The 13,699-nt window shown below is 56.8% G+C and overlaps 1 protein-coding gene and 1 pseudogene across 3 annotated transcripts in view; both read left to right on the forward strand.

Moving 5' to 3' along the window:
• Nucleotides 1-5,358, forward strand: part of PDXK (pyridoxal kinase) — a 44,855-nt gene extending 39,497 nt beyond the window's left edge. For both annotated transcript variants that reach the window (XM_033232619.1, XM_033232620.1), the window contains exons 9-11: nucleotides 260-396; nucleotides 2,234-2,300; nucleotides 2,485-5,358. In XM_033232619.1, the coding sequence (XP_033088510.1) occupies nucleotides 260-396; nucleotides 2,234-2,300; nucleotides 2,485-2,597 (317 nt within the window). In that variant the 3' untranslated portion in view covers nucleotides 2,598-5,358. The remainder of the gene's footprint in view (nucleotides 1-259; nucleotides 397-2,233; nucleotides 2,301-2,484) is intronic.
• A 1,685-nt stretch (nucleotides 5,359-7,043) lies between these two features.
• LOC117095861 lies at nucleotides 7,044-10,723 on the forward strand (annotated as a pseudogene). Its single transcript, XR_004442213.1, has 2 exons — nucleotides 7,044-8,355; nucleotides 8,672-10,723. The product of XR_004442213.1 is annotated as an uncharacterized LOC117095861 (transcript).
• Nucleotides 10,724-13,699: the final 2,976 nt, after the last annotated feature.

Genomic DNA, 13,699 nt, shown 5'->3' on the forward strand with positions numbered 1-13,699 from the left:
ACGCTGTTGTTACTCTCGGGAGTTGCACAGCGACCCCCGAGGCCGGCCTGGCTATGGCTCTCTGAGGCTGCCGTCCTTCCCTTGCGGCGGTGGTGGGGCCCCCATGCAGGCCCAGAGCCCCTGCAACCTGAGTGAGGCCACCCTGTGCTTTGCCCCGTGACCCTCCCTGCCACTGTGCCCGGGAGGACCAGGGACGGGGAGGCTGGCCCTGGCAGAGGAGCGGCAGATCTCAGTGACCTTGCCCATGTTCTCCCCCTAGGGAACCCCGCTGGCTCCGTGGTGATGGAACGCATCCGGATGGACATTCGCAAGGTGGACGCCGTCTTTGTGGGCACTGGGGACCTGTTTGCTGCCATGCTCCTGGCGTGGACACACAAGCACCCCAATAACCTCAAGGTCAGCCACACCACCGCTCCCCTCCTCGCCCACTCCCACGGCACCTCGTGGGGAGCAGAGTATGAGAGTCCTGCTAGGGGGGTCCCTGCTGAGCTGACAGGGCCTGGCCCTGAGTGCCGGCCCCAGTTGCGGGGCAGGGCAGTAGCTGGGCCGTGGGCTCTGGAGTTGCACCTGTCACCCTCAGATCGCCTCCCATCTCCCCTTATTTGGGACCTAGGGATGATCAGAGTCTGTGGGGGCTCAGGTGGGAGATGTGTCAGACCCACGGGGGTCCCACCCGAATTCAGAAGCCGTCCGTCTGGCGTTGACGCAGGGCTGTGGGGTGCATGGATCTGTTGTGTCCTGGTGACCTGGGGGCTGCTGCGGAGAAGTGGCACCCACAGCACTTCCCAGTGTGACCATGGCAGTGACCTGAGGGACTGAAAGGCCAGAGCCACCCATCGGGACAGTAGGCGGAACGCTGAGGACAGGGTCCAGGCAGGTGTGGAGAGCTCTTTCCCAGCATTGTCGGGGTGTCTGCCTGCTTTACAGGTTTGTAGAGATCGGGTGGCTTTGCTTAGACACTGGGCGGAGTGGGTCTGCTGGTCGACTGGCATGGCAGGTTGGGATGTGAGGTCTTGTAAGCCTTTCTTGTGTGTCCCGTGGTTAAGCACACAGCTCAGTGGGGACAGAGGAGTTTCGCTGCAACTGTGGCGCTCAGATTCGTGACCTCCTGTGCTGCGTGCAGCACAGTTGCATTGTGGCCCTGGCAGGTGGTTTTGTCAGCCAAGTCCTCATACCCTTGGAGTGTGTCTTCCTACAACACTGTCCAGACCCCTGCTGTGCTCTGAGGTGGTCCCCAGCCCCTGGGCTCAGCCCCCTAAACTCCCCTGGGTGCTCCCTGCTGCGTCTGCAGTGGGTTTAGGTAGGAGGGAGGGGCCTGCCATCCCTTTGGAATGTGGGGCAGGGCGGGGATGCCATGGAAGTGGCAGGAGGAAGACAGGATGCCTCTGTCACTGTTGGGTGCGCCGGGGAAGGAAGAGTTAGAGGTCAGGACCTGCAGGTGGCTCTCCCTGTCCTGTCTTTGCCGGGCCCCTCAAGGGGCCATGTGTCCCCCAGGGTACACCTCCTCCCCAACAAGTCAGTTTCAGCCGAGAGTCCTGGTGTGTAAAATGGAAGAGGTGGACTGAGGCCCTTTGCCTCCCATGGGACTAGCCCTCTGCACACCCCGAGCTGGAATGCACAGCCCCCTTATTCCGTCCCTTCTGGCCCCTCAAGGGCAATTAAACAGGGCCATTAAGTAGGCCTGCCATGTTTAATTGGTGGTGCAGAGCAGCAGAAACGTGCCAGCTGGTGCCCCGAGGAGGCCTCGCTGCCGGGCCACCCAAGGTCACATTCTGGGTTTGGCCAGCCCAGGCTTGTGGAGTCGGAAGCAAGTTCGCTGTGCTTCCCCAGCACCTTGGACTCTGAGGCATCACCGAGTGATGATCGGCCGGGCTTTCGGCAGGAGCGCTTCCCCCTGTAGACTCGTTATAAGGAGTTAATTCTGGGCACTCTTACCAAGCTCCTGCTGCCTGCCAGGTTCTATGCAGGTCACGAGGCTGTCCCTTCTGTGAGCCATCTCTTGTCCAGAGCTGGTGGCTAGGACCAGGCATCCGCTCAGCCCTCCAGGCTCTCCGTGGTGGACAGTCCGTGGCCTGTCCTCCAGGGCTCAGCACGTGTGCTGGCAGAGCTGGCTCCCCGGTGGCTCGGAGAGCGGGACGGCCTTTGTGTTCACTGGAAATCCCCTCCCAGCAGCAATGGGCACATCGGGTGTCGTGAGTGGGCCAGGGGCACAGCAAGTCTCTCCTCCCTGCAGGTGGCCTGTGAGAAGACCGTGTCTGCCTTGCACCACGTTCTGCAGAGGACCATCCAGTGTGCAAAAGGTATGGCGGCCGGGCTGCGTGGGCTGCGTGGGCTCCTGGGTCCTGAAGTGGGTGGGAGAGAAGAGCCGGCATGTGCTGGTTTCGAAGGTGTGACCAGTGTCTCCTGCTGGTGTCGCCTTTGAGAGTGGGGGCAGCAGGCAGCAGTGGGAGCCCCTCTGAGATGGGAACTCTGCCTGCCCCGCAGCCCAGGCCGGGGAAGGAGTGAAGCCCAGCCCCATGCAGCTGGAGCTGCGGATGGTGCAGAGCAAAAGGGAAATCGAGGACCCGGAGATCGTCGTCCAGGCCACGGTGCTGTGAGGGCCGCGCCGCTCACCCGTGATGCACAGCGCGTTGGTGTCTCCATGTTTGTCCCTGTGAAAACATGTAACGTCTGCCTTAGAGCCATGACCGAAACTTGATATTTTTTTCTTTCATGAGTGTCCGGCATCTGCTGGTCTTAATTGTGAAATGTGCCAGTCGTGCTTTGTGAAAATAACAAAGCGGTCACAGAAGTTTGTGATCTGAAAACCCAGCTCTCTTCCTCACAAGGCTCCTGGGCCTCTGGGAAGACAGGCCCCTGTTTGCCAACTCAGAGGCATTCCATGTGGGAGGGTGAGTGGGTGAGGCCGAGCCTGCTGCGCCTGGAGCCTCGAGTGGGCCCTGGCTGCTGCTACCACACAGGGCCATGTTGCGCGTGGACTGGGCCTGGATGGCCTCTGTCTTTGCATCTCTGAGAAGGAGCTGGGTGGTAACGGTTGGGGTCAGAAAGAATTCTGCCAGAGATCTGTCATTCTGATCATAGCCTCTTTGTTCCTGCACTTGAACTTTTGTTTCTTACTTTGCTGCTCATGTAGTCCCTGAGGAGTTCACATCTTAGGCTGTTGTTTCACCGTATGGAAGGGTTGATGTGAGCGTGCTCGAACGCACACAGGTGCAGCGACGGGGACTTTCCCAGGCCCCAGCAAATTCAAGTCGGTCCGCAGATCTCTCAGGTATCCGCAGGGCCTCCTGTAACCCATGGCCGTCTTCCAGGAATCTGCTGCACGACATGAGGAAGATGCTAATGCAGTAAGGTCCGTGCTGGGCCGAGAGCAGCTTTGAAGCTCCAGAGAGCCACCCCGTCAGGTTCCCTGTGGAAGCCCCCGCATCCATGCTGCAGCAGGCTGAGCATTGCACGTTTGCCACGTGCTGCCCGTGACAGCACATCAAGCCACAGCGTTTGTAGACAGGACAGAGGGGTGCCCACCCCCTGCCCCTGCTGGCACGGCAGTTCCCAGGCCCTTGGGCAGGCTGGGGTGGCGGCAGAGGCCACAGCAACAGCTCTGACAAGTCCCGTCATCCTCTGCTCAGCAGTGACCTCCCTGGCCCCACTTTGCCCAGAGTTTGGGGTCCCTCCAGGTACAGCTATAGGCAGCAGTACCTATCTCTGGCCTGCCTTGATTTCAACCACACCCCTGTAGCCCTGCACCCCACCTCTGGGCATGCAGAGGTTTGTGTCTCCAAGGAACCCACAGCTGGAGAGAAATTGGGAGATGCAGGAAATGGGGGCCCATGGGGCCCCTAGGAAGCAGACTCTCCAAGGGATACCCCCACCCCACTGCCTTCCCCACAGATGGGCCCCTCCCAAAGCCCACACCCTCCTGTGAGACCATTCCAGTGTCTTCTAGAAAGACTCGCTTGCCAGGAGTGCATTCTTTGTTGAAAAATGCCCTAAGGCGAAAAGATGCAGGTTTATATGGAACCCCCCACCCCCGTCCCACTCTTCCCCACTCTCTTCGTTCTGAATGTCTTCATGAGTGTGCGTCAGGGCGCCCAGCAGGGCGCCCGGCTCCCTCACCTCAACCAGTGAGTCAGACACAGGTTCCCCAGCCGTGTTTCCTGGCTTCGAGGACACGGGTGGCAGGCCCCTTGCAGCCCAGGGCCACTGGTCCCTGCAGGGCGCTGCCTCACCAGCAGGAAGGAGGAAGGCTGTGGCCGGAGCCTGGTGGGGAGGCGGCCTCCCCAGTGTGTGAGTGCAGGGGTCCGCCAGAGCCACCTGGGCCTCCGTAGGGCCTTCAACTGGAAATACCCTCACTGCCAAGTGGAGACTGCGGCGTGTGCCACATTGCCAGCCACCAGGAAAGCTTTTCTTTTTCTTTTCTTTTTTTTTTAAACATCAAGAGCACATATAGCACGGGGGAGAGAACCTGAATGCCTGTTCTGTGAGCTGGTGAAAACCCAGCATGAGAACGCAGTGTCAGGCTCCTTCTGCCCGTGCAGTGGGTGTTACGGGTGGTGTGCCCTGGCGAGCGAGCTTTGATTCTCGATTCTTTGAGGCTCGTTTCAGAGGCTGAGTCCCCACATCAGCTTTAGTTCTTGGACTTCCCTATATTAAGCAAGAATTAGGAGAATGGCTGTGCCCGCAGGCGCCTCCTGCAAATCCTGATCTCTCTGGCGCAATCTGAAACTTCTCTGTTTTCTTTGGCTGTATCGGCCGAGCCAGGAGAGGCCTGGGCTATGACTAAGAAGAAGGAAATCAGGGGTTTCTGAGAGCAGACGGTGGCTTTGTGGGTGCAGGGCTTTTGTGGAAACTGTCAGCCTCTATGGGAAGTGTCCGGCATCCCCTCCCCAGACTGCCTGCGGTCACCACAGAGCTGCTGGAGCCTGCCTTGTCCACGGCCCATTTCCACCCGGGCATGTTCGTGTCTCATGACTTGGGCAGAGGCCCCCAGTGGTCCTGCGTTTCAGTTTCCCATCCAGGAAGGTAACCATGGGCATTGGCAGTGGGTTTCCATATGGCTTGGATTCAAATTAGAATTGATCTTTGTTTTCACTTTCCATAGTTAATAACATGCAAAATAATGAGAAGAATTTACTCTAAGGTGAGAGCTGTATTGGTCCAACATTGCCTGCTTATTGTCAGGGTACAGAATTTTAATACTTGCTTAATCCAGTTTTTCAAACTTCTCCTTGTAGACCATAAGTATGAATTCCACGACAGGATCCTTTTTAAAATCTATTTTAAATTGTTGTCTGGTCTTGCCGAGGTTATTATGTGCATCTGCTATTTTTTCAATACATGTAAACAGGTACAGCGTGATGCTTCGTTTAATGTCCTGTTCTTAAGCTCGTTAGAGCCAGTTTTGAAACGTTTGGTCTTACGTGGACGGAGGCCGGCTTGGCTTAGCCGTGCTGATGAGTAGGTGAGGGATGGGCTGATGAGTAGGTGAGGGACGTCTCCATCTTGAGATCACCAGGGAAGAGAGTTGCCTGTACCAGGTGGGAGGCCAAGCCCCTGGGGTCACAGTCCCCACCGCCACCCGAGGTAAGAAAAGAAAAACTATGTGGTTGCGCTCAGGCCTCTGTCATGCCTGGTGTCAGAGAAGGCAGAGCCCGCAGTAGGGTGCAGGGTGCAAGGCCCTGGGAGGGCGCCGGCCAGGGAAGGTGGTATAGGTGGCCCTCAGATTGCTGGGCCCCAAGCAGCTCCCGGCCCTGCCCATCCACCTGCCCTGGCTCTAGCCTCGTTCTCTCTTTAGTTTAACTGTGCGAAAAGAGGAGGTTGAGAGTGTTCTCGTGACTGGAGCTCTTCTCCTTGTCTTTCCTGCCTTCTGATGGGGCCACTTGTGTCGGGGCAACAGGGTCCATGTTTATGCAGATCAGAGGTGCCCCTACCGTGTGGCCGCACTGTACTGTGCTGCCCAGGTAGCCAGGAATCTCCCCCTCTCTCCCCTGCCGCCCACCTGGTCTCATGGGCCTCCTTCACACACCGCTCCCTGTGGATTGCCTGCCTGGGGCCAGAGCAGGGGAACTGGAGTTTGTGAGTGAGCAGAGCATGTTATGTGCAGACAGGGAAACGAGAACTTTGAACCTAGCTTTCTGAGTCCAGGGGAGAGCTGTATGGCCCCCGATACCACTCTGCCCGCCAGAGGGATGTGCCTCCTGAGCCTTTTCCTTCCACACCGCCTCTGGCTGCCAGGCCAGCGGCTTCCACTGAGACTCCCTGGAGAGCTGGCTCCCGTGTCCATCCACCGAGCTCTCAGATGGATGCTGATCACCAGGGCCGAGGGGGAGCCCAGAAGGACCACAGGCCATGGGTAGGGTGGCTCTGGGAGGCCAGGTCCACTGCCCGGAAGTCTGTCAGCCCTAAGCCAGGGAAGACGAGCTTGGCCTGGTGGGTCTGGATGGATGCCGCTCCCCCTCCGGACTCCCTGCACAGGGGAGGAGGCCTGAGCCTCTGTGGCCCTGTAGCTGTGGGCAGAGCTGAGCCTGTCATGTGTTCCTGCCTGGCAGGTGCAGGTGCTGGCCATCTCAGGCTGAAGGAGGTGGGAATCTTGGATTTTTTTTTTTTTTGAGATGGAGTCTTGCTCTGACACCCAGGCTGGAGTACAATGGTGCGATCTTGGCTCACTGCAACCTCCGCTTCCCAGGTTCAAGTGATTCTCCTGCCCCAGCTTCGCGAGTAGCTGGGATTACAGGCGGGCGCCACCACGCTTAACTGATTTTTGTTTTTTTGTTTTTTTTTTTTTTTTTTTTTTTTGAGACGGAGTTTCGCTCTGTCGCCCAGGCTGGAGTGCAGTGGCCGGATCTCAGCTCACTGCAAGCTCCGCCTCCCGGGTTTACGCCATTCTCCTGCCTCAGCCTCCCGAGTAGCTGGGACTACAGGCACCCGCCATGTTGCCTGGCTAGTTTTTTGTATTTTTTAGTAGAGACGGGGTTTCACTGTGTTAGCCAGGATGGTCTCGATCTCCTCGTGATCCACCCGTCTCGGCCTCCCAAAGTGCTGGGATTACAGGCTTGAGCCACCGTGCCCAGCCGATTTTTGTATTTTTAGTAGAGACGGGGTTTCACCATGTTGGCCAAGCTGGTCTCGACCTGCTGACCTCAGGTGGTCCACCCAACTCGGCCTCCCAAAGTGCTGGGATTACAGGCGTGAGACACTGTGCCCGGCAGAATCTTGGAATTTTTATAGACAGCACCTCATTTTCTGACTCCAGCTGCATACCTCCTGCCTCTGCCAGCAGGGGTTGCCACCAGGCCAGAGCCAGGGCCAGGTCTCTGCGTCCATCCTCCCGGTAGGATGGACACGAGCCATCCTTCTAGGGGACTTTTTTCAGTGTGCAACTCCTCTCTGTTAGGTGAGAGGAGCCGGTGTGTGTGGCCTGTGCCATGCTCAGCAGTGCGTGGCTGGGCTCTGTGTGTCCCCTGTCCCTGCAGGGCCCAGCAGGCATCGTAGCGTGGCAGCTGTGTCCAAGCCACTGCCTGGGCATCCCATGACCCGCCAGGGTGCACGGTCACTCCCGCTGGGGGCTTCTGTCGCATGTGTGTCTCCTGTCAACTCTGCACTTCGTTCTCAGAGCGGAATGTTTCCTGTTCTCAGTGCGTGAAGACACTGGTTTTCAATCTGCGTCTAAAACCACTTTCCTGCCTTTCATTGTAACACAGTGTATTCATTTGTTTAAAACAGAGTTTAATGAGTAATTTAGATCTGACTGGTCACTATCTTAAAACTTTATATTAATAAAAAGTTCTTCCTGGAATTTTTCTTTCAATTCTGGCAGAATAAACAGGCATTTTTAAGTTTTCCCATTGTCTGATCCAAGCAGGACCCTGTCCCAGAGCGAGAGATGTCACCTTCCATCCCTGACCCCCTGCCTGGGACAAGCCTTGTTGGGGGGGCCCCAGCTTCAGGGCTGTGGTGGGAACAGCACCCACAAATGCCAGCCTCTCCTTTCTTCCCATCCACCAGTTCACTGCGAGGCCATTTCTGGTCTTTATGCAACAGGAAGCCCATTTCTGGTGGGATATACCTTCCAGTGCCATAGGGCCACTGACCCCACGCATCTCTGCCCTGCCCGTCAGTGCTGGGATGGACAGCAAGGGCGAGCCCAGTGTCTGGCAGATAGGTGGGTGGGAACGGAGAGGGGAGAATGCCATCCTAAGCCTGTGTTTGGGGACCCCCCCCCACGGCCTGGGTACTGCCTGGGAAACCTGTCCTACGTAAAACCATGGGCCTCGCCTCGCCCACCGGCCTGCGAAGCCAGCGTCTCTGTGAAGGTGGATGGAAGCACCTTTGTCCTCATTTTGAGCTGCAAGCTGGGTCAGCAGCTTCTGAAGCCCTCAAGTGACTTTCTTTTTTTTTTCTTTTTTGAGACGGAGTCTCGCTCTGTCGCCCAGGCTGGAGTGCAGTGGCACAATCTCAGCTCACTGCAAGCTCCGCCTCCCAGGTTCACACCATTCTCCTGCGTCAGCCTCCCGAGTAGCTGGGACTCTAGGTGCCCGTCACCACACCTGGCTAATTTTTTGTATTTTTAATAGAGGTGGGGTTTCTCCATGTTAGCCAGGATGGTCTCGATCTCCTGACCTCGTGATCCGCCCATCTTGGCTTCCCAAAGTGCTGGGATTATAGGTGTGAGCCACCACGCCCGGCTTCCCTCAAGTGACTGTCTAACCCAAGACCCAGCCCCTAGCAGGAGGAGGGTGGGTGCAGGGCTGGTGGGACAAAAAGAGGCCTCAGCAGGCCTGGCAGACCCTTCCAGTGCGTCCCAAAGCATGTCAAGCAGCTAGGAGGACCTGTGTCAAGCTCAAGCCATCGTAGGTCCCCATGAGGTATCTGAAGCCCGTTCTTGGTGACGGAAGGCGGAGGCGCTGACGTTCTGGGGAATGGACCTGAGTCCTCGGCTGGCTCCGCGCAGGCCCCTGAAGGGGGTGAGGTGTGTGGTGACCTTCTGGATGCCTTTAACTTCATGGCTGCGCCATTCCCGATTCAGAACTTTAGCCAGAGCTTCATCTAGTGATTGCAGAACTGGACCAACAGGAGGACTGCGGCGTGGCCCGGTCCCTCCCTTGAATGGACCAACGGGAGGACTGCGGCGTGGCCCGGCCCCTCCCTGGAATGGAGCTCAGCTCTTCGGAGGTGTCAGCACCTGTCACCTCCGTGGTCCCCCTGCCGAGGGAGTGCGGCCCCCGCGAAGTTCGGGGTGACTTTGTTTGCCGGAGTGGCCGGCCCTGCGGATATTTGTGAGCCTTGGTTCCCACAGCACTGTGTAGCCTGTGTCTGTTTCGCGCTGGTCCTGTTGAGGTGTGATGGTTCCCCCCCATCCCAGGAGCTCCCTACCTGTGACTGGCTGAACACCCTGTACCCCGCCAGCCACGCTAGGGGTTGCTGTTGGAAATGGTGGCAGCTGACTCCCTAAAAACCTCCCCATTGGAGGAAAGAGCACGCCTTGCCCCTGCCTGCCGGGCCCAGGCCCCGTCTCGTCCTGTGCTCTGTTCTCTGCCTGGCGGGCTGGCCTGGGTGTCCCGGCGTGGACTTCCTGCAGGACTTCCCAGGGCAGAGCCCTCGGGGATAGGAGGCCAGGACTCCCTTCCCTGCCCTCCCTGCGCGATTCTGAGGCCCAGCTCCGGGTGTTGGCCAAGGGCGTCTGCTCCTTCTGGGTTCCACCTGGCTCCTTCACACCTGGGTGGTGACATTGCAGTGCCTCTGGCTTGGCCGATCTCGTGTTCCCCTGACTCATGTGCGCCTATGCAATAAACCCACAGACTATCTCCAGCAATGCCAGGCTGGTTGCTGTGTCCCAAGAACAAGGAGAAGGCAGAACCGGGGGCTGCAGAACCAGCCCCTCCCCACAAGGCTCCACTCTGGACGCCCCTCCCTGTGGAGGACACCAGGAGCCACAGACCCCAGACCACAGAGCATGCAGGGGAGGGCACGGGGCGGCCGTGGCAGGGTGTCTGCTGCCTCGTTTACGGGATTTGCTCCTTGTCTGGCACACTGCTGCCTGCACTGCTCCCGTCCCCTGTGATGGCTACTCTGGGCCTACAGGCCTAATCCTGCTTGGCATGAAAGTGTCCTAAGGCTACTGTGACAAATTTCCACAAGCTGAATGGCTTAAAGGAACACATTTGTTCTCTTACAGTTGCAGAGGCCAGAAGAATCTAAAAACAGTCAGCAGGGCTGGTTCCTCCTGGAGGCTTGGAGGGCTGAATCCTTTTCCTGCCTTTTCTAGTGTCTGGAGGGCGCCTGCATCCCCTTGCTCACGGCCCCTTCCATCAACAAAGCCAGTAGTGCCACATCTTTCCACCTTTCCCTTACTCTGACCTCCTCCCTTTCTCTTAGAAGGACCCTGTGTGATGTTGGACCCACCTGGATAATTCATGGTCATCCCTCATTTCAAGATCCTTAATGTAATCCCACCTTTAAGTACCTTTTGCCAGGTAAGGTCACAAATTCACAGTGTCTGAGGATAAAAATGTGGACCTCTTTGAGGGCCATGATTCAGCCCACCACGTCTAGAATGGAGTGTGTTCTGCAGTGGGCGATGCCTATGCAGACCTATCCCGAAGTCCAAGGAGGTAGAGAGGCCAAAGAAAGCTGCCCTTGGCCGGGCGTGGTGGCTCACCCCTATAATCCCAGCACTTTGGGAGGCTGAGGCAGGCGGATCATGAGGTCAAGAGTTCAAGACCAGCCTGGCCAACATGGTGAAAACCCATCTCTACTAAAAATACAAAAATTAGCTGGGCGTGGTGGTGGGCGCTTGTAATCCCAGCTGTTCGGGAGGCTGAGGCAGGAGAATCACTTGAGGCCAGGAGGCGGAGGTTGCAGTGAGCCGAGATCACACCACTGCACTCCAGTCTGGGAGACAGAGCAAAGTCTCCATGTCAAAAAAAAAAAAAAAAAAAAAAAAGCAGCAGCAGCTGCCCAATCCAGTTTCTCAGAAAGACGGTTTCTCAAAAAGAAACATTTAATAGGGACTTAGGAACAGAAGCCATGTCTGTGTCTGGGGCCCACCCGTCACCCCCAAGCCCAGGGCTTATGTACCATAGGGGAGTGGCCTGTGTGGTTCAGCAGGGATGTGCTGGACAATTGAAGCAGATAAGCATCCCAGTCATTTGCTCTAAGGGCAGGATTTAGGGTAAGTACCTGCTCTTACACAAGGAACAATGGATGAGCTGAAAATCTTAGAGGCCTTCCTGGAACTGGGGTTCATCAGATGCCAACACGGCAGGTTAGCCTCCAAGCTGGAGCGTGTCCAGGGGTGGGGCACCTGCTGGTTCAGTCACCTCCCGCTCCAAGGGTCTGAGCCAAATATCCAGCAGGAAACATGCTTGGCCCTGAAGCCTCAGCCACTGTGAGGACTCCAGCTGGGGCTTCTTTCCTCAGTGCGTGGGAAAGGCCAGCCCCAAGTCCAGGACCTGCCCTGGAGGCCACGCTGGCTTAGGGCTTCAAATCTGGGTTTCTGGGAAAGGGGAAAGGGGCTGTGCTCCAGTGGCGTAGGGGTGAGGATGACAGAGGGAGGGAAGCCGGGAAGTGAGAGAAGGGACCCAATGGGCAGTTAGGCTCGTGGGGCTTCTCGGGACACCACTGGCAGAGCGTGACTGTTGATACCTCCCTGGGGCTCGGGGTCCTCCTTTGGTGCCACTAAACACCTGTCACACACTCGCTGGGATGGACTCACCTTCAGGGTTTGCTGCCTCCCCTGTCCTCCACCCTGGTAGGACCTTTCCAAGACACTTGTGGGGATGAGGCCGGGCCTGGCCAGCATCAGGTAGGCTGCACTTTCTGGAGGCCTCTGGTATTACAGTTCCCCTCACCCCAGCTGGAATTCTGCCTAAATGACTGCATTGAGGAGATACCCCCACAAGGTGCGGACTCAGGCTGTCCCTGAAAGAGCCTTCACCTCCACGAGGCCAGCCTGGACCCCTGCACACTGCCCTGCTCATGCCCCCATCCATGCCAGCTCCCACCAAGTCCATGCCCCTGCCAGAGAGCCCGGAGAGGGGAGGGGAGACAGACTTATCTTTCCTTACTTCTATTTTTTTTTTTTTTTTAGACAGGGTCTCACTCTGTCGCCCAGGCTGGAGTGCAGTGGTGTGATCTCAGCTCACAGCAACCTCTGTTCAACCAGTTGGCCTCAAGCAATCCTCCCACCTCAAGCTCCCGAGTAGCTGGGACCACAGGCGCACCACCACGTCCGGCTAATTAAACAATTTTTTTGTAGAGATGAGGTCTTGCCATGTTGCCCAGGCTGGTCGCAAACTCCTGGGCTCAATGATCCTCCTCAGCCTCACAAAGTGCTGAAATTATAGGCGTGAACCACCACACTTGGCTCTTATTTCTGTTTTTTACTGGTAACAGCTTTATTGAGATACAGTTCATTCCACATGACTCAGCCATTCAAAGTGTACAATTCAGGCTGTGATTATAAAGGCTGCACTGTTGAGGACACTAAGCCTGGATGGGTGTCCCCCACCAAGTTCAATGATGTCCTGCAAAAACGTCCACCCTAGGCCTGAACGGGTGTCCCCCCAAATTCATTGATGTCCTGCAAAAACTCATGTCCACCCTGCACTTCAGAATGTGACTTTATTAGGACAGGTGGCTCATGCCTATAATCCCAGGACTTTGGGAGGCCCAGATGGGTGGATTGCTTGAGCTCAGGAGTTCGAGACCAGCCTGGGCAACATGGTGAAACCCTGTCTACACTGAAAATACAAAAAAGTAGCCAGGCATGAGGCTGGGCGTGGTGGCTCACGCCTGTAATCACAGCACTTTGGGAGGCCAAGGCAGGCGGATCATCTGAGATTGGGAGTTCGAGACCAGCCTGACCAACATGGAGAAACCCTATCTCTACTAAAAATACAAAGAATTAGCCTGGTGTGGTGGCACATGCCTGTAATCCCAGCTACTAGGGAGGCTGAGGCAGGAGAATCACTTGAACCTGTGAGTCGGAGGTTGCAGTGAGCCGAGATCGCACCATAGTATTCCAACCTGGGCAACAAGAGCGAAAATTCCATTTCAAAAAAAAAAAAAGTAGCCAGGCATCGTGGCATGTGCCTGTAGTTCTAGCTACTCAGGAGGCTGAGGTCGGAGGTTCATTTGAGCCTGGGTGGGGGTGGGGGTCAGAGGCTGCAGTGAGCCAAGATTGTACCCCTGCACTTCAGCCTGGGTGACAGAGTGAGACCCCATCTCAATTGAAAAAAAAAAAAAAAGTATGTGACTTTGTTTGGAAATGAGGTCTTCATGGATGTAATTAGTTACATAAAATGCAGTTGCCCCAGGTGAGGACCCTAAATCCAGGGCCTGGTGTACTCGTAAGAAGATGGCCTTGCGAGGCCGTGTGACCCCGAGGTCGACCGATCGCGGTGGAGCTGCTCCAGGCAGCTGACGCCCTGTAAACCAAGACAACAGCTGCTTCAGAGCGAGGGTCCGAGGACTGGGCGCGGTGGCTCACGCCTGTAATCCCGGCACTTTGGGAGGCCGACAGGGGCGGATCACGTGAGACCAGGAGTTCAAAACCAGCCTGGCCAACATAGTGAAAACCTGTCTCTACTAAAAAAACAAAACTTAGCTGGGCACAGTGGTGCATGCCTATAATCCTAGCTGCTCTGGATGCTGAGGCAGGAGAATTGCTTGAACCCCGGAGGCAGAGGTTGCAGTGAGC

Source organism: Trachypithecus francoisi, unplaced genomic scaffold, assembly GCF_009764315.1.
Source record: "Trachypithecus francoisi isolate TF-2019V2 unplaced genomic scaffold, Tfra_2.0 Lachesis_group14, whole genome shotgun sequence".
NCBI classification, from domain to species: Eukaryota; Metazoa; Chordata; class Mammalia; order Primates; family Cercopithecidae; genus Trachypithecus; species Trachypithecus francoisi.